The 23,450-nt window shown below is 35.0% G+C and overlaps 1 protein-coding gene and 1 long non-coding RNA gene across 4 annotated transcripts in view; one reads left to right on the top strand and one right to left on the bottom strand.

Annotated features, from left to right (window-relative positions):
• DNAJC2 (DnaJ heat shock protein family (Hsp40) member C2) overlaps positions 1-23,450 on the bottom strand; it is a 32,804-nt gene that overhangs the window by 877 nt on the left and 8,477 nt on the right. For all 3 annotated transcript variants that reach the window (XM_037836468.1, XM_037836469.1, XM_037836470.1), the window contains exons 4-15: positions 18,056-18,154; positions 16,886-17,027; positions 15,703-15,783; positions 9,212-9,277; positions 8,627-8,718; positions 8,415-8,536; positions 7,867-8,016; positions 4,589-4,677; positions 4,446-4,515; positions 2,726-2,910; positions 1,809-1,909; positions 1,571-1,678 (exon numbers count right to left, since the gene is read on the bottom strand). In XM_037836468.1, coding sequence (XP_037692396.1) covers positions 1,571-1,678; positions 1,809-1,909; positions 2,726-2,910; positions 4,446-4,515; positions 4,589-4,677; positions 7,867-8,016; positions 8,415-8,536; positions 8,627-8,718; positions 9,212-9,277; positions 15,703-15,783; positions 16,886-17,027; positions 18,056-18,154 — 1,305 coding nt within the window. The remainder of the gene's footprint in view (positions 1-1,570; positions 1,679-1,808; positions 1,910-2,725; positions 2,911-4,445; positions 4,516-4,588; positions 4,678-7,866; positions 8,017-8,414; positions 8,537-8,626; positions 8,719-9,211; positions 9,278-15,702; positions 15,784-16,885; positions 17,028-18,055; positions 18,155-23,450) is intronic.
• Positions 53-23,206, top strand: LOC119534290. The gene is made up of 4 exons (XR_005217002.1): positions 53-4,582; positions 5,841-5,931; positions 21,665-21,711; positions 23,150-23,206. It is a non-coding gene; the product is annotated as an uncharacterized LOC119534290 (long non-coding RNA).

The following is a 23,450-nucleotide window of genomic DNA, read 5'->3' as shown; positions in this document are numbered from 1 at the left end:
TTTTTTTTTTTTTTTTTTTTTTTTTTTTAACTCTTTTATCATTGGTCTCACCAGACTCAAAAAAATCAAGTTTAAATTTATGTTACAGTTTGTTGGGCTCAAGTGGCTTGTGATTGTATTTTTAAGATTTATAATCTAGTTTCTTTAAGATTTATAATCTAGTTTCTTAAAGGAGAAGGAAAAAGAACTGCCTAACAGTTATACATTTTTGGCTGGGTGAGACTGCCTCCAACATGGAAACAAGTATCACACAAAAAGGGACTTAGTTGAATGTTGTATGATAATTTGTGGAGGGCATAAAGGAACAGAATAAACCTCTTAAAACTGTCCTCTGGGTATTCTGAAACTTCCCCTTTGTTACTTACATTTATTAAAAGAGCCAAAATAATGCCTAGCCCAGATGAGGTACCCCTTATTTTGGGATCATAAAACCAGACTAAGAATCCAGGTGAAACTGGGACTGCTATAGCCCTGGCTCTACATGATCACCTGTCCCTGTGCTCTCACTTAATATGAGACATGTATTTGGAACTCTGATACAGAAAGCATATCTAAGATTAGATTCATTTATGATTTTCAAATTTTTGTCAGAAACACACAAGAAAAATAATTTGTCACACTCATACGTACACATGAATGTATGCGTACACACCCCCCTGTGCTCTCACTTAATATGAGACATGTATTTGGAACTCTGATACAGAAAGCATATCTAAGATTAGATTCATTTATGATTTTCAAATTTTTGTCAGAAACACACAAGAAAAATAATTTGTCACACTCACACGTACACATGAATGTATGCGTACACACCCCCTTTATGTGATGCTCTCTGATACATTCTATTCATTGCCCACTAAATTGAGTTCATGATCACTTAAAAAGCACTGGTCCAGAGTAATCAAATTAGCAATGTTAGCACACCCAAATTTTTAACTTTATTTTGAAATAACATGAAATGATTTCAGACTTACAGAAAAGGGTAAAGAGTATATAAAGAATTCCTGTTTACCTAGATTCTCCACGTGAATATTTTGCCATATTTGTTAATTCTCTCTATATACTTTTTTCTGAGCTGAGAATAAGTTGTAGACATGATGCCTTTTACCCATAAATATTTAAGTATGTTTTCCCTTAAAAGCAAGGACATCTTCTTACATAATTATACTTTTTTCAAAATCAGGAAATTAAACTTGGAAAAACACATTACCTAATCTACAGACAATTCAAATCTGTACAAATTTCACGTTCTTCCCGTTACTCCAATAAAGTTATTCCACTAATACCCTTTAACACTGATTTGTAAAATCTAGCAAACAAGTAAGCAAACACAAAACACCACACCCCCACCACACCCCCCTCCTCTAATAGCATCTTATATAGTAGAACTGCAATTCTCTTACTTATTAATGGGGGTAAAGTAAATCTATGACTGTTCTGAAAATACTTGCTTTACATCTTCCAGTCTGTTAAACATTTTAATTCCATTGATTATAGACCTTACACTGGAAATCTTCAAGTAACCTGGATACATGGCTAGCATTTTCTACTTAAAGAGAGCAGAATTTACCTTCAAATCGTTCTGAAGGTGTAGCATTGTCTGCTTGAGGTACCACTCCATGTTCTTTTTTAAATTTATCAAAAGCCTTTTTGTTTATATCATCTTTTTGATGAGGGTCTGAGAAATGAAAAATTTTAATACATTTTACATATTACTTCATGTAGTCTTTCATTAAACAGCATAGATTTTTTTTTTTAAATATGCAGGCAAGGTAACAAAGAATTGCTTTCTCAAAACTGTAACTCACCAAGTTTTTGGAGACTCTTTGCTTTGCTAATAACATCTTTGGCAGTTCTCTTGACTCCACAAGAAGAATGTATGTTCATGTAATTGGCAATAACTTCCCATCTACAGCAGCCAGTAATGGTTAAGGGGAGAAAAAACAAACACAACAACCCTTGTATTTTTACTGCAAAAGGTAGCTGTAGTAGCTAGAGAATTAACTTCAAACTGGTGGTGCAATTACTGTACTACTAAAATTACTATTGGCTGGACTATTTTTGTTTTTCATATGTTTAAATCGCCTGTATTTAATCTATAATCTTGGTTAAATTTATAAAAACCTTATGGATTCTCTGTTCAAATTAACAGAAATAAAACCATACAATTGTGTATATTACCATTTTTACATACTCTTAAGAAAAGAGGTATCACTCTGAAAACAGAGCCTTAGTTTTCACATCTATAGAATGAGGGAAGCTGGATCACTAAGGTTTCTTTAAGTATCAGATGCAAAATGGAAGGACTCAAGCTTTGAAGTAAGCCAGTTAGAGTTGGGAAACAATGAAGGATTAGGTGGCCTTCACTACTAAAAAGAAACTACTGAACACAAAACCTAGTGCCTAGAACAAGCCATGAAAGAAGCCAACATTTCAGTCAAGGTTTCTGTTTCATGACCTTTAGTTTCCTGAGAAACTGATGAAGCATCTTGCTGTATGTATGTGTATGTTTGTGTCACTGTAATTGATAAAACTAGCAGATTCAAAATGGACTTTGCTTTTCACACCTTCCACTGTGGCACAAAATTTAGTGGAAGGTAGTCTGTCTAGATACAAACTTATCTCTGGAAGTATCAGCTATAACTGGTGCTGCTATGTGGGTACCTGTTTACACTATCCTCAGACTCCAATATCTTTTGAAGAAAAGTTTAGTTAAAACCAGTACCTTGAATTCGTTCCAGCAGGAAAGAGGTTCACAGCTTTAATTAGTAATTGTAGATCATCTTCAGACCAATTTTTACTGCCGTTTCCACCTCCACCAATTGATTTTTCAGCATTCCTAGATGCTTGTCGCATACGAGCTTCAGCTTCCTCTTTCTCTTTTCTAATTTGCTCATTTATTTCTTCTATCTACACAAATATCATAGGTAAGTCAGGGACTTTAAGCATCTTGCCTACTCTACTCTCCCTTTCTGGCTGGTTCTCTGTGGTGGTCTACTCTCAGTATTACCATCTCTCTGACCCTAGACTCCTCCCAGATCAACTCCAAACCAGCACCAGCTTTTCTCTCTGGCTTTTCCTCATTCTGCCTTCTAGATTGCATAGCTCTGAGGAATCAAGAACCACTCATGCCTGACCTGCCCTGTATTGATGCCATGTAACTTCTATTTGCCTTGGACACTACTTGGCAAGCCTGCTGTCTCTAGGCCATTTCAAACCTCTCATATCCACCCTTTCAGCAGATAATCTCATTTCTTCCCTGCAAAAAGGTAAAGGCATAGCAAAGTGGCCTATGTTTTATTCTCAGGTTTGCTCTTTACATTGTATCTTCCAGTCTAACGTCACATTATGTACAGGTGACACCTATTAAAAACAGAAAACCTTAACTTGATTCTGTTGCTTCTGTCAATTGCTCATTGGACTTATTTTTGACTCACTTCTCCCCTACAATCTATCACCAAGTCCCAATGAGTCTAGCTTTGAAAAGGTTTGTTTTGTTTCCCACTGCAACCTTCATAGTCCAGGTCCTTATGGTGTAATTCCTACAACTCATACCTGTCTAATGCATCCTGCTTACAAATGCCAGATTAATAGTACGGTGTTGACCCTCTGCTACTCAAAAGGTCTACAGTAATGGAAAACTGGTCATCACAGTGTTAAAAACTCTCTTTAATTTAGCTCTACTTTTCCAACCAACCACTTCTCCCACTAGTTTTCCCTATAACTTTCTACTTCTGCCTCTACAGTTCATGCTGTTTCCCTGACCCGGAATGCTCTCCTCTTTCCTTCATTTTAACACTCAATGTCCTTTAAGGCCAGTTCAAACCCTTCACTGAGCCTTCCTTCACCACTTGGACTGGAGCTGATGCTTCTCGGTCTCATCTACAGCATTTACTATGGGCACTCTATCTTTTGGTCCTTAAAGTCTTTTCTCTTCAGCATGACTGTTCGTGAATGCCTTTGTGTCAGCAGTAGCATTAGGGATTTCTCCAAAAGCACCTAGGCAAATGCCAGACATACAGTGGGTACTCAAAACTGAACTGAATTGAATTTCAGGGCCTGTTTTCCTCATCTCTAAAATAAAAGGTATAGACTAGGAAAACAAAAAAACAAAAACAAAAATCTCGTTTCTAAATGTTTTTATCCTTTGAAAATGTTTAAGGAATAAAATTTTTTTCTAGCAACCTAGTTTTGTAACAAGTACGATTAAATGTGCTAGATACCATGTAAATCAAACACTATACATGTTAACAGTCATAAACAGTAAATCTAACTTAATTCAACAGTAGCACTTACCATAAGCAAAGCATGGTAGGAAGGACAAGACACAAAGAGGAATAAGCCACTCTGCACTTAGTAGCTTATATATTAGATGGAGAAAGAGTGAGGTAAAAGTGATAATATAAGGAGAATTAATACTAAAAATGGATGTGTTTTTCCATTACCTGTTTTTCCAGAGCAACTTTTCCTACTTCTTTCGTAGATGATGTGAGTGTTTCATTCAAGCACTGTAAGCTAAAGAAAAGCAAAGGGATTAAACTTCATGCCAAGCACAATGGAAGACTTCATTAAGAGTTCACAGGTATACCTTGCTAGTTCTAGCCGATCGCAAAGTTTTTCCACTTCTTCCATCATTTTTACCCGCTCTGCCTCATTGTCAGAAAAGTGATTCCAGGTCTAGAAGCGAAAACAAACATTTTCATCTTGTATCTACTGACACTCAAGAATATATCCATAAACACAATTACCAAGCACAAATTTTTCAGTTTCTTGAAGTGAACTTAAATGATCATCAATACCCCAGGCTACTTGTCAAGCTCTCCTCAATCAGCTAGCAATAAAAAGGCACTGCCAAGAGAGTGAGGAAGGAAAACAGAAAAAAGAAGATGGTATGGAAGACCACTGGATAAGTCAGAAAGATTCCTTAGAGAACTACTTAAGGATCAAAACTATGATCATTCAAATTAAAGTACCTTTGTTAGGCTGCCTATTCTATCCAGTGCTAAACTGTAAAATCTACTGGAAATAGTAAATGAGAAATTAAAAGATAATATAGTGTGTTAAGCAACAGGAGGTATTAGCATTCTTTACCCAGTATTCCATGCAAGATTTACATATAAATCCTCATTCCTCCTCTATTTTCCCCAACATACAATTAATATCCAATAGGCAATAGCCTTTTCTACCTCCTAAGTAACTTTTCACTTTATCTTCCTCTCTTCATTCCCACCATCCATATCTTAGTTCAGGCCACAATCCTCTCTCACCTGGATTCATGCAAAAGAGTTCTAACTGGTCTTTCTACCACTTCTCTCAGCACACTGACCCCAAACAACTCAGGATCAGGTTTAAACCTGTTAGCAAGACATAATAATGTCTTTCAGGACCTGGCTCCTGCTAATCTCTCTTCATCTAACCTCTAACTCACTAAACCTCACTTCCCTGGATCTGTGCATTCTCTCAGTATTCCATGATCTCTCATTTCTAATCCTGTGCATACTGTTTTACTACCCAAGTAGTTAAGTCCTACTAGATCCAGAAAGCCTCCTTTGACTACCTTCTTGGTGCTTTTATCTTGAAGTATTTGAATTGCCTGTTTACGAGTCTATCTCCAGTATTAACCAGTGGATTCCATGAAGAAAAGGCCCGTGTCATCATTATATTCACATCAATTAAGAAAACTTGGCACATAGCAAATGCTCAGGAGATATTTAACAAATGAGTAAATGAAGTTATGCTGGAAAGCACCAATAAAATGTTAACCAATGCAAGAACTTTTTACTCTGTTATGTATAATCTCCAAGAAGTACTCAAGCTGTTTTCTAATTGTGCTTTTTAAGGTTTTTATTGAGCTCTCATCATATGCCCAATGTGTCAAGTATATGTAAGTCACACAGGAACTGAGATAACCTCGTGGAGATCCCACAGCTGGTAAGTGGTAGGTGGAGAATGACTTCAAATCCAGGCAGCTTGTCAGAGCCCACACTCTACCAATTTGATATACTACATTCTTCTGAAAACTTTTTCTATCTAGGTAAAATCTGAAGAAAATATTTCATTTTTTTCATTTAGATTTTCCTCTTGCTTACCAAAAGCCTAAACAGTATTATGGTGGTTTGAATCAATTATGTACCCTAGAAAAGCCTATGTTCTTTTAGTCCAAGTGGGTGGGACCTTTTGATTACGTTGTTTCCATGGAGATGTGACCCCACCCATTCGAGGTGGATCTTAATCCCCTTTCTGGACTTCTCTATGTGAGGATAAAAGGCGGAGACATTTTGGAGATAGCTGAGAAGCTAGGAGATGTAATCCAGAGTCTGCCCCCAGAAGAAGCAAGGAGGACCCACAGGAGCTCAGATAGCTATTTTTGAAACCAGAAGTGGGGATCATCAGATCACCATGTGCCTTCCTATGTGACACAGGGACCCTGAATGTCAGCTGCCTTTGGACACTTTCATGGCCTTCGAACTGTAAATTTGCAACCTAATAAATCCCCATTGAAAAAAGCAACCCATTTCTGATATGTTGCAGCCTGACAGCTTTAGCAAATTGCAACAATATGCTTGTATTTTTATTAAACCTCTATTTTAAAGCCTACTGATAGGGCAGGATAACTTCAATTATATTATTAACAAAAGATTTAGGATGGCATATATTAGAATATATATGCTAGTGTCTAAAACCTTCTGGATAGTCACATGAATGAGAATATAATTTTTCTATACCTAGTCAGCATTTACATACTTGTGAATTTCACTACAATGGTATACACACACTTGCTGTATGACAGTCTTGACTATGACTTGAAATGTCAGTGCTGTTTTAACAGGGAACAATACTGCTCCCTGACTTTACCAGTTTAAAATGTAAGAACATCTCCTAGACAACACTACATTTTAAAACTTTTGGAGTTTCTTTGGTCAGCATTTTTTAGTGAAAACTGTACTTGAATGCAAACTACCAGTACTCACCTAAAGTATATTCCTTGCACTAGATAAAAATAAAAGCTTTCATATCCTTGAAAACAAAAATCTGAGATAAAAATTAATTTTACACCATTATAAAGCAATCAGCTAAAAGCAACATGTGGGACAATCTATAGAACAAATAATCTGGTTAGTTCAACAATCACTGGCAATGTGGACAGGGGAGTATGGTGATGGTCTAGGGTCAGTTACAGAATGAGAGGTTCTTAAGAGACATAATTAGGTAACCAAAAACTTAAGCCTTTGCACTGACCCTATTTGGATCCTTATTCAAATAAGCCAAACACATTTTTGAGACAATCAGGGAAATCTGAATATGGACCAGGTATGAGAATATTAAACAATTTCTAGGATTGATAATGGCATGATGGTTATGTTAAAAATAAGCTATGGTACGGTAATGGATGATGGTGATGGTAGCACAACATTGTGTACAATTAATACCACTGAATTATATACCTGAATGTAGTTAAAAGGGAAAATTTTAGGTGGTGTATGTTACTAGAATAAAAATTAAAAAAATAAACAACCACAGGACTGTATAACACATGAACACTAATGTAAACCATGGACTATAGTTAATAGTATAATTATAACAAAGTACACAATAACGCAAAGTATTAATAACAGGAGTGAATATATGGCTTTTCCACATGATTTTTCTGTAAACCTACAGCATCTCACAAAAGAAAAAAGCTTAGTTGTATACTGAAACATGTACACATGAAATTTAATCAGTTAGCTTTAAATTGCAATTGAGATAAAATGTGTACAATTATTTAACAATATTTGCATAGTACAAGAAAGGAAATATTTTTAAGCTGAATCAGCAACTTGATTACTTGAATACCAAGTGTTTTTCATTCATGGTCTGACATACCTTGCATGCATTTCGAAGTTTTTGCCTTTCTTTTTTAATGGCTTTTTTCTGGATATCTTTCTCCTTCTTTGCCAACAACGCTTGCTGTCTCATTTCCTCCTCTTCTTTCTCCTTAGCTAACCGAACAGCTTCTAATTCAGCTTGTCTTTGCTGTAAAAATGGGGAATAAAATCATTTTAATAAGGGAACTAGAATTTCAAAATGCTCTAAAATCTTATTTTAAAAATTTGGTAGTGAATAAAAAAGGTGACACAGTTCAACTTATTGAAGACTGAAGGCTGAACTGGGAAAATCAACTGGGAAAGTTCTACAAACATTTATAGAAAATGTAAGACAGACATTAAAAATAGCGAAGTATTAAAGGATTTTATTTGAATGTCATGTGTTTTCTCAGTAAGAATTTGCTATGGTAAATCCCCCTCACCATCAATTGTACCAACTTGTCAAAATCATTCAGAGTAGCACCCAATTCTCTAGATTACAGCTTTTTAATAGGTCTGAAGACCAAAGATTTATCAAATGACCAACTTAATTAAATGTTATCTTACTTTTTCTTTAGCTTCTTGCTCCTTCCGTTTTGCTTCTGCTTTTGCTTTCTTTTCTGCTTCTTTTTTGGCTTTTTCTTCTTCCTTGAATTTTTTTATCCTTGGATCACAGCTATATGCATTATCTACCAGAAAAAAAAGTTAAACTTTTGAATTTTTAACATACAATTAAAGAACTTTAAAAAAACAAACAAACAAACATCAATTATACTTACCAACTAATGTTCTTATTCTGTTCATTTCTTCTTTTTTCCTTTGTGCCCTTGTTGCTCTGTTTTGCTTTTCAATCCATCTCCTCTCATCACGACTATAAAACAGAAAATAAACTATTGCTAATAGATGCTATGACTGGAAAATGTAAAATTTTATAATTTTATATTTTAAATAATGTTTTAGAAAATTAAAAAGCTAAGCCACTATTAACACTAGTTAAAAGGTGATTCTATTTAGTATTATTTTAATTAATATTTTTGTTTATTCACGTCAAAAGAATTTCCAGATACAGACAAGGAAGACTAAAATAAAACCTGTTAGACAAGTAAAAAGAAAGGAATAATTGCTGATCTGAGCTGCTATGACAGTTGGATTCCATGGCAATTTCTTAAGCATATCCTAACTCAGTGACTGATTTGGTTCAGCTAGCTTAGCCTGTGATAGGTATCACAAAATACCAAACACTTGCTTAAAAAGGATATATAGAAAGTATGAAAATATATATAGGCTATTTTTACATCATCATAAAAAATGCCAAATAACCAAAGAAATTACAAAACAACTTTATTAATGACTTGCATACGCACCATTCTGCTTTCTCTTTTTCTTCTTCATCTAAATAAGAAAATTCTCTCCAAGAATCAAAATTGTACCTAATATAAAGAGAAATAAAGCCAAAGCAATTTTTTTAAAACTTTCTTTTTAAAATTAAGTCAGAGACCCTACTATATGATGTTTACAAGAGAGTCACATTAAATTCGAAGACACAATAGGCTGAAAGTGAAAGGATGGGAAAAACATTCCATGCAAAGAGTAACCAAAGGAGAGCTGGGGTGGCTATACAAATACCAGATAAAATAGGCTTTAATTCAAAACTGTTAAAAATGACAAAATGAGCCACTATGCTAATAAAGGGGTAAATTCAACAAGATGGCATAACAATTAAAAATGTAAATGCACCTAACAGCAGTGTCCCCAAATGTATTTAACAAATACTGACGGATTTGAAGGGAGAAATAGCTGTCTCTACATTAACAGTAGAAGACTTCAATACACCACTTTCAATAATGGATAGAACATCTAGACAGAAGGATTAAAAGGACATAGAAGACTTGAAAAATACTAAACACCAAGTAGACATAACAGTCATATACAGAACATTTCCCCCAACAATAGGAGAATACACATTATTCTCTAGTGCACATGGCTCATTCTCTAGGACAGATCATCTGTTAAGTCACAAAAAGTCTCAATACATTTAAAAAAAGATTGAGCTCATGCAACTTATCTTCTCTGACCACAATGGAATGAAGCTAAAAATCAAGAAAGTGGGAGAACTGGAAAATTCACAAACTTGGAAATTAAACAATGCATTGTTAAACAATGGGTAAAATAGAAATCACAAGGGAAATTAGGAAATATCTTGAAAGGAATGAAAACAAAAACACAACATACTAAAACTTAAGGGGAACTAAACAACCAGTTGGTCAAAGAAGAAACTGCAAGAGAAATTGGCAATTATCTACAGACAAATGAAAATGAGAACACAACATATCAAAACTTGTGGGATACAGTGAAGGCAGTGCTGAGAGGGAAATTTATAGCTCTAAAGGCATATATCATAAAGCAAGAAAAGAGCTAAAACCAAAGACCTAACTGAAACGAAGAGACTAGAGAGTGATCAGCAAACTAAAGGAAGTAGGTGAAAAGAAATAACAAAGATTAAAGCAGAAATAAATGAGCTGGAGAACAAAAAAAACACAATGGAATAAATAAAACCAAAAGTTGGTTCTTTGAGAAGATCAACAAGATTGACAGACCCTTAGCTAGACTGACAAAGTCAAAAAAAGAGAAGACCCAAATAAACAATCAGAAATGGGAGGGGGATAATTATTACAGACCCCAAAGAAATGAGAAAAAAAATCGTAAGAGGATACTATGAACAACTGTATGCCAACAAGCTACACAACATAAAAGGAATGGACAGTTTCGTGGAAACACATGAACAACGTAGACTGACCAAGAAGAAATAGAAAACCTCAACAAACCAATCACAAGCAAAGAGATCCAATCAGTCATCAAAATTCTGCCTGCAAATAAAAGCCCAGGGCCAGATGGCTTTACAGGGGAATGTTACCAAACCTTCCAAAAAGAACTGATACCATTCCTACTCAAACTCTTTCAAAAAATTGAAGAGAAAAAGAACACTACCTAATATTTTATGAAGCTACTATCACCCTGATACCAAAACCACATAAAGATACTACAAAAAAGGAAAATTATAGGCCAATCTCCCTAATGAATATAGATACAAAAATCCTAAACACAATAATTGCAAATCAAATTCAAAGGCACATTAAAAGAATTACACACCATGACGAAGTGGGTTCTGGCATGCAAAGGTGATTCAACATAAGAAAATCAATTAATGTAATTCAACACATTAACAAATCAAAAGGGAAAAATCAAATGATCATCTTGATAGATACTGAAAAAGCATTTAACAAAATTCAACATCCCTTTTTGATAAAACATTTCAAAAGGTAGGAATTGAGGGAACCTTTCTCAATATGATAAAGGACATATACGCAAAAGCTACAGCCAGCATGGTACTCATTGGTGAGAGGCTGTAAGCCTTACCCCTAGGATCGGGAGTGAGAGAAGGATGCCCTCTGTCACCTCTATTATTCAATATTGTGCTAGAAATTATAGCCAGAGCAATTTGCCAAGACAAAGATATAAAAGGTATCCAAACTGGGAAGGAAGAAGTAAAACTGTCATTATTTGCATATGATATGAACTTACATTTGGAAAATCCTGAGAATCTGACCACAAAGCTACTTGAGCTAATAAACAAATTCAGCAGAGTAGTATGATGTAAGATTAACACACATAAATCAGGAATGTTCCTATACACTAGTAATGACCTAACTGAAGAGGCAATTAAAAAAAAAAATTCCATTCACAACAGCAACTAAAAAACTCAACTACCTAGGAATAAACTTAACCAAGAACATAAAAGACCTCTACACAGAAAATTACAAAACTTTACTAAAAGAAATTTTAAAAAAAGACCTAAATAGGTGAAAAAATATTTCATGCTCATGGACAGGAAGACTAAACATTGTTAAGATGTCAGTTCTACCCAAACTGATCTATAGATTCAACACAATTCCAATAAAAATTCCAACAACCATTTTGCAGACTTGGAAAAGCTAGTTATCAAATTTATGTGGAAGGGAATAGGGCCTTGAATTGCCAAAAACATCCTAAAAAAGAACGAAGTGAGAGGACTTACGCTTCCAGACTTTGAAGCCTACTATAAAGCTACAGTGATCAAAACAACATGGTACTGGCATAAAGATAGACATACTGATCAATGGAATCAAAGTGAGAGTTCAGAAATAGACCCCAGTTCTACAGTCAACTGATTTTTGGTAAGGCCCCCAAATCCACTGAACTGGGACAGAACAATGGGGCTGGGAGAACTGGATAGCCATAACCAAAAGAATGAAAGAGGACTCCTACCTCACACTCTATACAAAAACTTAAAGTGGATCAAAGACCTCAATATAAGAGATAGTACCATAAAACTCCTAGAAGATAATGTAGGGAAACATCTTCAAAATCTATTATTAGGAAGTCACTTCTTATACCTTACACCCAAAGCACAAGCAATGAAAGAAAAAATACAGAAATGGGAACTCCTGAAAATTAAGAGCTTCTGTACCTCTAAGGAATTTGTCAAAAAGGTGAAAGGGCAGCCACCACAATGGGAGAAAATACTTAGAAACCATGGATCTGATAAGATACTGATATCTTGCCTATATAAAAGATCCTACAACTCAATGATAATAGTACAAACAGCCCAATTATAGAATGGGCAAAAGATACGAAAAGGCATTTCTCTGAAGAGGAACTATAAATGGCTAAAAAAACATGACAAAATGTTCATCTTTACCAGCTATTAGGAAGATGCAAACCAAGACCACAATGAGATACCATCTCACACCAATAAGAATGACTGGCATTAAACCAACAGGAAACTACAAATGCTGGAGAGATTGAGGAGAAATTGGAACATTTATTCATTGCTGGTGGGACTGTATAATGGTACAGCCCCTCTGGAAGACAGTCTGGCAGTTCCTCAGAAAACCAGATGTCATGTTACCCTATGATCCAGCAATTCCACTCCTTGGTATATACCCAGAATATCTGAAAGCAGTGACACTAACAAATATTTGCACACCGATGTTCATAACGGCATTGTTCACAATTGCCAAGAGATGGAAACAATCCAAATGTCCTTCAACAGACAAGTGGATAAACAAAATGTGGTACATACACGTGATGGAATACTACACAGCAGTAAGAAACGAGCTTGTGAAACATATGACGACATGGATGAACCTTGAAGACATAATGCTGAGTGAAATAAGCCAGAAACAAAAGGAGAGATATTGCATGTTACCACTTCTATGAACTCTCTGAACAATGTAAAATCAATGTCTGATAACACAGAATACTGGGGACCTAGTGATAGACAGTAGCTAGTGATGGGGAATGGTAAGCTGGTATGTTCAATATGTTGATCGTGAATTCAAAGGTATGGTAATGGATAGGGGTGTTTATTGTTTGTTAATGGGATTATTAAGTATCAGAGCTGTACTGAAGGCAAATAGGATTGAAACGGGTTGTTTAAAGGCATGTTCTCACAGATGAGCACCACAGATATAGATAGGGGCTTGCATGATATACTTCTAAGGCATGACACTAGCACAGAGAGTTGACAACAGGAAAGTGTATGGGAAAAATCGACATATTGCATACTAGAGAGTATAATAATTAAATAGGAATACCATACTAGTACTACACAAATACTAGGAACAAATTAGGGGCTGACAAGAGCTATGAAGTGTTTTGGGTCATGAAAATTGTTTAAAATACAGAGTGATGAGGATTGTACAACTAAGTGATAATGTGAGATATGGATAGGTTATGGTGGACATAACATATGCTATGTGAGCTTAGGAGCCCCCTACTTTATAAGTCAAGCTCTCGATCTTGAGGCTTGCTCTGGTGAAACTTATGGTTGTAAAGGGGAGGCTAAGCCCACCTGTAACTATGCCTAGGAGTCACCTCCAGAGAACCTCTTTTGTTGCTCAAAGTAGACTTTTTCTCTCTAAAGCCTAACTCTACAAATGAATTCATCACCCTCCCCACAATGTGGGACAGGACCCCCAGATGAATGAGTCTTCTGGCAACCTGGGACACAGATTTTGGAAATGAGCCTGACCCGGGCATCGAGGGATTGAGAATGCCTTTTTGACCAAAAGTAGGAAAAGAATAGCAACAAGATAAGGTTTTAGTGGCTAAGAGATTTCAAATAGAGTCAAGAGGCAGTCCTGGAGGTTACTCCTATGCAAGCTTCACCTAGATATCCCCAATGACCACAGTATGATAAGCCAAGTCAACAGTGTCCCCAAAACCTTAAAAGCATACCCAGATTCCTATCTGAGACTCTATAAAAGGTTTCACTCAGTCTATTCTTCAGAAATTTAAATTCTTCAGAGAACTCCTATGCCAGCTAAGTCCTAAAACCCAGAGGCAATAGTCTCTTCAAGAACATCAACTAGATATGTCCCCTTTGCTCATAAAATTGACAACTCTTTTTAACATGAACGACTTAGGGTGGTCACTGCCTAGACATCCCTGAAGATCGGGAAAGTGATTAAACTAGAGGAAGTAGTAGCAACAGACAAGATGGAATTTAACAAAGGATTATGAATACTGTATCTTTATATAATTTTATTTTTCTTAGTTGCTGGGGTATTAGATAGCTAGAAGGAAATATGGGGATGCAGCAAAGAGAGTGCTGACATGGAAATGTACAGCTCCAAATGCCTATCTTAAAAAAGAAGAAAGATCTCAAATCAGAAAGCTAACTCCACACCTGGAGAAACTACAGAAATACAAGCAAACTAAACCCAAAGCATGCAGTAGGAAGGAAATAACAATTAGAGTGAAGATAAATGAAACAGAGAATAAAAAAATAATAGGCTCAACAAAACCCAAAGTCGGTTCTTTCAAAAGATCAACAAAATTGACAAACCTTAGCCAGACTGACAGAAAGAGAGGGCACAAATAACTAAAATCAGAAATGAAGTGGGGACATTACTACTGACTGTATAGAAATAAAAATGATTGCACAAACAACTGTATGCCAACAAATTAGATAGCCTAGATGGAATGGACAAATTCTTAGAAACACAAAAATTACCTACACTAACTCAGGAAGAATTAGAAGACCTCAACAGATCAATACAAGGAAAGAGAAATGAATCAGTCATCAAAAAACTTCCCAATCAAAGAAAAATCCAGGACCAGATGGCTTCACAGGTGAATTTTACCAAACACTTAGTGAAGAATTAATACCAATCCCGCTCAAACTCTTCCAAAGAATTGAAGACGAGGGAATACTCCTTAACTCATTCTAAGAGGCCAACATCACCCTGATACTGAAGCCAGATGAAGACACCACAAGAAAAGAAAATTACAGACCAATATCCATTACGGATATGGATGCAAAAATCCTCATCAAAATACCAGCAAATCAAATCCAACAGCACATTAAAAGAATTAAACAACCCGATGAAGTGGGATTTATTCCAAGTAAGCAATGGTGGTTCGATATAGGAAAATCAATAGAATACACCACATTAACACTTTGAAGGGAAAAAACCTTCATGATCACCTCTACACAGAAAAGGCATCTGACAAAATCCCAGACCCTCAATTACTCTATGAACAATGAATCAAATAGTTATCGAATACTCCTTAAAAAAAAAAAAAGACCAAAGTATAGAGGACGTTTTGGGTCTTCTCTTTCATTTGCTTGTTTGTTTTGCTTTCTGGAGTAATGAAAATTGATTGTGGTGATGAACGCACAACAATATGATGATACTGTGAGCCACTGATTGTATACTTCATATGGATTGTATGGTGTGTAAATATATTTCAATACAATTGCATTAAAGGAAAAAAATGACAACATCCTACAGACAGGGTCTTCACTTACCAGAAGGAATAAAATGCATCTACATCTTCAAATGATGAATTCATATCACCAAGTTTAGGAACATTTTTCTTACTTGACCATCTGAAATGTTAAAAGAAAGAAAAATTCATAAGTTCAACAGTCAATATAATTTGTAAAATATGCTGAAAATGTCTGTCCTTTACAACCTCTGACTAAAAATGGATCTGGAAGGTCAGCAGTGGCGCACTAAAAATGTTAAGGTCCAGTAAGAGAGGAAAAGGGTGGACTAGGGTGGGAGCAGAAAACAATGGAACAGTGTTCTAACCATCAGGTTATGTTTGGTTCTATAAAACTGAAGACTGTAGCAGCTGACATGCTGCCTAGAAAAAAGTAGGAGCTAGCCCCTTCTCCCAAGCTCACTTTCTGCTGGATCCTAAACAGGAAGCACAGAAGCAATGTGTAAGCCCAGTCTTTTAACAAAATGTCAAGACTCACAAAAGAGAACAGATTTCCAGCCCTTTCCCCCCATGAGTCAGACTTCTCTAGGCTCGGCCCTTCATCCAATCACCTCTGAAATGATCCTGAGGCTGCTACAGACCCATGTTTCCCACTCTACAAAACTAGCCCACAAAAAAATACAATACTTACCTAAAATAAATGTGAGGATAAAGAATGGAGAAATATTAGTCTGCACCAAAGCTCTGATCAAAGTGATTCTTAAACATGGCTGCACAATAGAATTACCTGGGTAGTATTAAAAAAAACCCTATATACACTCCAAATCATTTAAATCAGAATTTCTGGGGGTAGGATTCTGGGAGTTTTTCAAGCTCTCCAGGTGATTACAATGTGCAGTCAAGATGTGCTCTAAGAACATGTTCCAGAGCAGATGGAACCAAACGTGTAGAATAGTATTGGTAAACACTACTAAAAACTGACTTTAATGAAAGAAATTATACATACTTTCATCTTAAATATAAATCATTCTTTGTCAGAGAAGCCTTATGATAATCAGATGCTGAAAAAGAACAAATGGTTTTCTCAATTGAAAAGTTCTAGTAGTAGTAGTAGTGGTAGTAGTAGTAGCAGCAGCAAGAGCAGTAGTACTAGTACTAGTAGTAGTATTTGGCCCAGTGCTTATTAATAAAGGGAAAAAAGCAGAAACTGGGAGGACTGTAAGAAGCCAAGAGCATTATATTCAAAAGGCGATGCCTAAACTTACCTGGAATTCCTTTCAAACACTGGAGAAAATACTTCGAAGAAATTGTCCTTTGCTTCACTTCTGGAAGGAACTGAGTTATCAAAAGTAGGATCTACACTGTTAAATGCTCGTCTTTTCAGTGGATCAGACAACATTTCATAAGCTGAGGAAAAAAACTGCAGGGTCACATCACCATAACTTTATATATTTTTCTGTGAGAAAACAAATATACCCCCTTAAAACAAAGTTGCTAATTTTCATATTTAAAAGTTGTGTATGTTTGTCAGGGGAGGGGGAAGGATTTAATTTAGGTAGTGACAGCTATCTAGTGGACAACACTGGATAAAATCAAATTTAACAACTATGAAAAGTACACCTTCTGGGAAACAGAGGACAAAGCAATAGTTAAGTATTTACCCCTTAAGACTGCAGATGACTGGAGAAAAACAAAGAGCTAGAAAATTAGCTGTTAGATCCCAAGGTTATAAAGCATCAAAGGATTTTAGGCTTCTGAGCATTGTGTAACTGGGCCAGTAAGAGTAATAAGAGTGGGCCAATAAACAGTAAAAAGGTATATATACAATTTTTAAAAAAACAGCATCAAAATATAAAATCATATCCAAAGAAACATTTAGAAATGGTAGTTACCTATATTAATTTGCTTAATGAGGATATGACTATTAATAGCAATGAACAGTTATGGATTATATACTATGACATAATCAACTTCTTGATTTAAATTAGGAAAACATCTGAGGAACATTTTAATCCCACAAAGCATCTGAAATGGAAAACTGATAGAGGAAATATTAGGTTGCACCAAAACTCCAAAGTGGCTTGGTATTCTCATTTATTGAATACAACACTTAAATGAGTTAACTTTAGGTTGAGCTTCTCATACCTGGGGAGCTTGTTCAAATGCACATTCTGATTCAGTAGGTATGAGGCCAGGCTTGAGATTCTGCATTTCCAGCAAGCTGCCAGGTATTGCTAATTAGGTCAGGGGAGCCTCACTTTAAGGAGTGAAGCTCTAGGGAGATTACAAGAAATAATCTGATGCAACTGAAAATGCTTTAAAATGTTATGGTAGAGTTAAGTTAACTTTATACAGTATACAAAGGAAACCCAACTCCAGTAATTAATAAATAATAATTACTGTTAGAAATTCTTGAATCTAAAGAATTTTCTTACCTTTGGTTATGCAAGTGAAGTAGTCATTATCTCCTTCTTTTATTGGTTCACCAGCTGCTTTCCGTTTGTCTGGGTGATGTTTTAAAACCATTGCTTTATCTACAAAATTAGTCAGAGTAGATAATAAATGATAGGGAACTACTCCTATCAGAACTCTATTTATCAAAAAGGAATGGGTGTTAAATTGTATTTAATGCACTTTCATGATTTACTTAGGAAATCAAAAGGATTTAATAACATCTAAGCTATAAAAGATTTAGCATGTTAATATATTTGAGTTGGAGTCCTGAAAGTATTTATTCATGGTAATTATTCTTTGAATGTAGTGTTAAATTCAATTTGCTCTTATTTTAACTGAGGTTTTTTTGCATTATATTCACGAAAAAGATGTGCTTGCAAGTTTTTTTTTTTTCTTTTTTGAGCTCTCACTGCCAGGTTTTCATATTGGGATTACATTAACTTTACAAAACGAACTGTTCTAAAACAATTTTATGTTCTAAAACAAGTTTAGAGAACTTAAGAACTTGTATTTCTTTACACATTTGAAAGAATTCACTTGAGAAAACATCTTGGCCTAATTTTAGGAGGTAATTATTTGATAACTTTTTCAACTTCTTTCAAAGAGTCCTTTTACCAGAATTTTCAAATTCATATGCATGTGATAGTGGTCTCAATCAAAAATATCTTCTATCCTGGTCTTCATCTTTTTTTTTTTTTGTTTCATCTATTGTGTATTTCACTACTTTTTTACTTTTTTTTTATACGACTCATTTTGAGATATTGTTTTCTCTCTTCTAATTTTTCCTCCATCTTCTTAAAAGTTTGAGTTGAATGCTTACTTTACTTTTTTCCCCTCTGTTTAAAAAAAGCACTATAATAGTTTAAGGCACAGTTCTGGCTGCCATCCCTTAAATTTTGAAAGGTGATGATCTTATTTTCACAAAAAGAATCGATTAGTACAATTTTTATTTCCACCTGGCTCAAAAGCGTATATTTAATTTTCCAAGTGATTATTTTTGTTTGTTTAATCCTATCTATTTTATTAAACTGAGACTGAATAAAACACTCAAATTTTAACTATTCAGTTTGAAGAGTTTTGACAATTGTATATACCCATATAAATAACACCAAAAAGAAAATATAGACCATTTCCATCAGCCAGTTTCCTGGTACCCTTTTCCAGTCAACTCCCTTCCCACCCCACCCCACTTCCACAACCCTAGAGGAACCACTTTCTGATTTCTGTCACCATAGATTTTTAGTTTTGCAAATTCTTGTAAATAGAATCACGGAATATATCTTTTTTTCTGGCTTTTGCTCAACATGATATTTTGAGATTCATCCATTTTCTTACCTGTATCACTAATTTGTTCCTTTTTTTAATTGCTAAGCAGTATTCCATTATATGAATAAAGAGCAATTTGCTTATCCATTCTCCTGCTATTATGAATAAGGCCAATATTTTTTGTACAAATCTTTTTATGGGCATATTAGTCATTTCTACATATATGGCAAGGGATCAGAAACTGACAAATACATTTCTGTTTTCTTTTGTCATGAGATTTTTCTTATAATTAAGTGTATTTATTTTTATTATCAGTTTCTCCACTAACACTTGAAATGAGGCATTTTCTGTAAGGAGCTCTAGCTGCTTTAAGCAGAAAAGAAATTTATTAAAGGTTATTTTAGGCAGCTCACAAGAATCTCTGTGAGAGCCAGATCAGGACCAATAATCAAATCACATAGGACAGTTCAGAGGTGTGACTGATCACACCACTGCTGAGCACAAGCACTATAACTCTGCTGCAGATGCTGAGACTACTACAACTGCCAGGGCAGCCACTGAAAAGTTTTAAGTTTCTCTTGGCAGTGCTCTTCCACCTTTGCCAGCAAAATGGATTCTGCAGGGCACATCCTACCCTCACACTGTTCTCGTTTGAATTGCAAATGCACAATAATTAGTGAAACCTAGGTCACATGCCCACAAACATTCTTAATCTAAGACATAAATCTCTTTGTAAATCAGGAAAGTTTTCTTTATTTGCAATTACTGTTTCTGTTATAATTGTTCTGACTTTTGTAGGGAAATCAAGCATCTCTATTATTGTATCTTTATTCAGTCTCAAGTCTGCCGTTTTATTGTGTTTTCTAATTTCAAGTCAGCCTTTGCACATTTAAATTGTCTTAATGTTTTTAGTTTTCACACAATCCTACTTATTTCTCTCTAGTCTCTATTTGCACTGCCTACCTGATCCCCTAATTTGTTTTCGTATCTCACTGACATGTAGGTACTACTTAAGTTTTCTTTTGAACTTCATGATAAATTAAGTCTGAGAGAGGTGATGTCTTCAATTCTTTGCTGGGTCCCCTTCTCTTAGGCTGTGCTGTTTTTTTTCCACATTCATTTTTCTGCCTAATCACCCAAGTATATTAGGGGCTTCTGATATTATCCTATATTCTGTCCCTGGAGAGGAATATGATGTAAAACAATTTTTAAAATAGGGTAAAGGGACCCAGAGAACATTTTCTGTTTGAAAAAGATACAAGGGTAATTTGGGAACACTTGTTAAACTTTATTGACATTTCAGACTTCCCTCCTCTCCATCCCAATCAAAGACGTTTCAGAGGTATTCTGAGGGTACTCTAGCAAAGGGGCTTTTATTGTGCATTCACATTGCTATCATTATAAAAAGTATCTAAATATAATTTTTAAAAAGCTTGATATGAAACAGTTTTTAGTTTAAAAATATCACAAATATTTGAAGCTAAAATTATTAGAAAATTCAAATTACCAAAAATTTAATTTCCAAGCAAAGAACATCAAACATAAATGCATCATTTGCCAGGGTAGCGACTTTTACTTCAAAAACAAAATTATGTAATATTTACTTAAGTACCAGTACTTTATCTTAATCCATCATTCAACTTTTGTAGTAATTTATTCTTTTCAGATAATGCAGATAAGGTAAAAAAAAAAAAAAAAAAAAAAACACCTTACTTAATTCACCCTTCACTGACTTCCTACTTTTCATTACAGCAATTCAAAATAAATTAAACAAAATTAAAACTCTTTGCATGTTTGTAATAGGATACAAGAATTAGAAGGATCTTAAATGCTATCATACTTAACATTTTATTAGGATGGTTTGTGCTAATAATTATAAATTTGCAAACACTACCTTTGCATTTTTACTTCTGGATCAGACTTTCAGAAAGCAGTAAGTAACAACTGTTTATTTGATAGTGACAGAGGTTAAAAAAAAAACAAAAAAACAACTGATTTTCTTTTGAATAAATACTGACAATATTCAACAAGAGTGGCACAGAGCGAGTTAAAATTCCCCTTAATGTTAATAATCTCTGCATGAGCATTACAAAACTTTTGGTTATAGAGTATTCAAAAATTATTTTCTATATGCCAATAAAAAGAATGGACTTAATAGAAACAAGTGCATACTTCCTTTATAATTTATTGGATATTATTTCATCTTTACAGAAAGAAACAGAACTTAAAACACCAACTGTTTTTTTAGTTCTAAATCACTTCTGGTTCTTCACAAAATGTATATGTATCAAGACATATTAGGTATTTGTGTGTGATTCTTTCAGACAACAAGACACAAGATCGAAAGGTTTACACTCCCTGGCACGATACTGTAAGTACACTGAACAAAGATGTCTATGAGTAAAGCTAAAAGAGGAAGGCTGGGGGCATTTATGATACCAGAAGGCAAGACAGATGATAAAGACTGGGACTGTATAACTTAGTGAAACCTAGAGTGATCAATGATGGTGACTAAATGTACAAGTGGGAGAACAAATGAATGTCAATCTTGTAAAGTGCTGAAAAAGGGATGGTACTGGGGAAAAATATAATCAATGCAAACTGGAGTCTATGGTTAACAGTAACATTGTAATATGCTTCCAATAAATGTAACAAAGGCAATATACCAAAGCTAAATGTCTAGGAAAGGGGGATGTAAGGGAGAAGTATGGGATTCTTGGTGGTGGTGTCTGACCTTATTATTTTATTATATTGTATTTTTATTTTTTATCTTTTTCATTATTGTTTTCTTTTAAATTTTTTTTTGAGTAATTAACATGTTCAAGTGCTCAACTTCTGTGTGAGACCAAGGGAAGAGATGTTTATTTGGTGCAGGATCTATATCTTTTGTAGCACACTAAATTTAACTTGTACAGTCAATTTATTCAAACACCATAATTATATGGAACACTGAATAGGAAGTGAGATATGGTAGGTTTGTACAGGTTAGTGTGAAATCTCAATATATCCCAAAGTAATTTGGGCAGAGAATAAAAATGTATTTGCAGGGCCCCTCTGAGGAACTGGGGAAAAAATATGGAAATATTAAACTTCCCCACCTGGGTTACTACTGATACTCTCCCAAACATTGAGGCCTATCAGTTTAGTAGGCTGAGCCCTTAATCTTGGGGCTTACCCTTATGAAGCTTGTTACTGCAAAGGAGAGACTAAGCCTACCTAAAAGTGTGCCTAAGAGTCGCCCCCAGAGAACCTCTTTGTTGCTCAGTGTAGCCCCTCTCTCTCTAAGTCCACTCAGCAGGTAAACTCACTATCCTCCCCACTACAAGGGACATGACTCCCAGGAATGTAACTCTCCTTGGCAATGTGGGACCTGACTCCTGGGGATGAACCTGGATCCAGCATTGTGGGATTGAAAAATCTTAACCAAAAAGGGGAAGAGAAATAAAACAAAATAAAGTTTCAGTGGCTGAGAGATTTCAAATGGAGTTGAGAGGTCACTTGGGAGGATAGTCTTATATGCTACATAAATATCCCTTTTTAGTTTTTAGTGTATTGGAATAGCTAGAAGGAAATACCTGAAACTGTCTAATTGCAACCCAATAGCCTTGATTCTTGAAGACGATTGTATAACTATGCAGTTTACACAGTGTGACTGTGTGATTGTGAAAACCTCGTGGCTCACACTCCCTCTATCCAGTATATGGACAGATGAGTAGAAAGATAGGGACAAAAATTGAATGAAAAATAGGGTGGGATTGAGGGGATGTAATGTTTTAGGTGTTCTTTTTATTCTTTTTCTTTTTTTTTAGTGAGGAAAATGTTCAAAAATTGATTGTGGTGATGAATTTACAACTATATGATGGTACTGTCAACAACTGATTGTACACTGGATGATTGTATGGTATGTGAATATATCTCAGTAAAACTGAATTTTTAAAAAAGACATATTTGGTATTTGCATGTGATTCTTTCAGATAACAAGACTTTAAAAATACTTTTCCATGGCAGATGAATACTCCTAGTATTTATGTATAGTCAGTAATTATTCATATGCATTAGCTTAGTCTTAGTCTAAAATCATGTCAGCCTTTTAAGAAATCCAAAAATAGA

Source organism: Choloepus didactylus, chromosome 5 (genome assembly GCF_015220235.1).
Source record: "Choloepus didactylus isolate mChoDid1 chromosome 5, mChoDid1.pri, whole genome shotgun sequence".
In the NCBI taxonomy this organism is placed as follows: Eukaryota; Metazoa; Chordata; class Mammalia; order Pilosa; family Megalonychidae; genus Choloepus; species Choloepus didactylus.
This window is presented reverse-complemented; position numbering and strand designations above follow the sequence as displayed.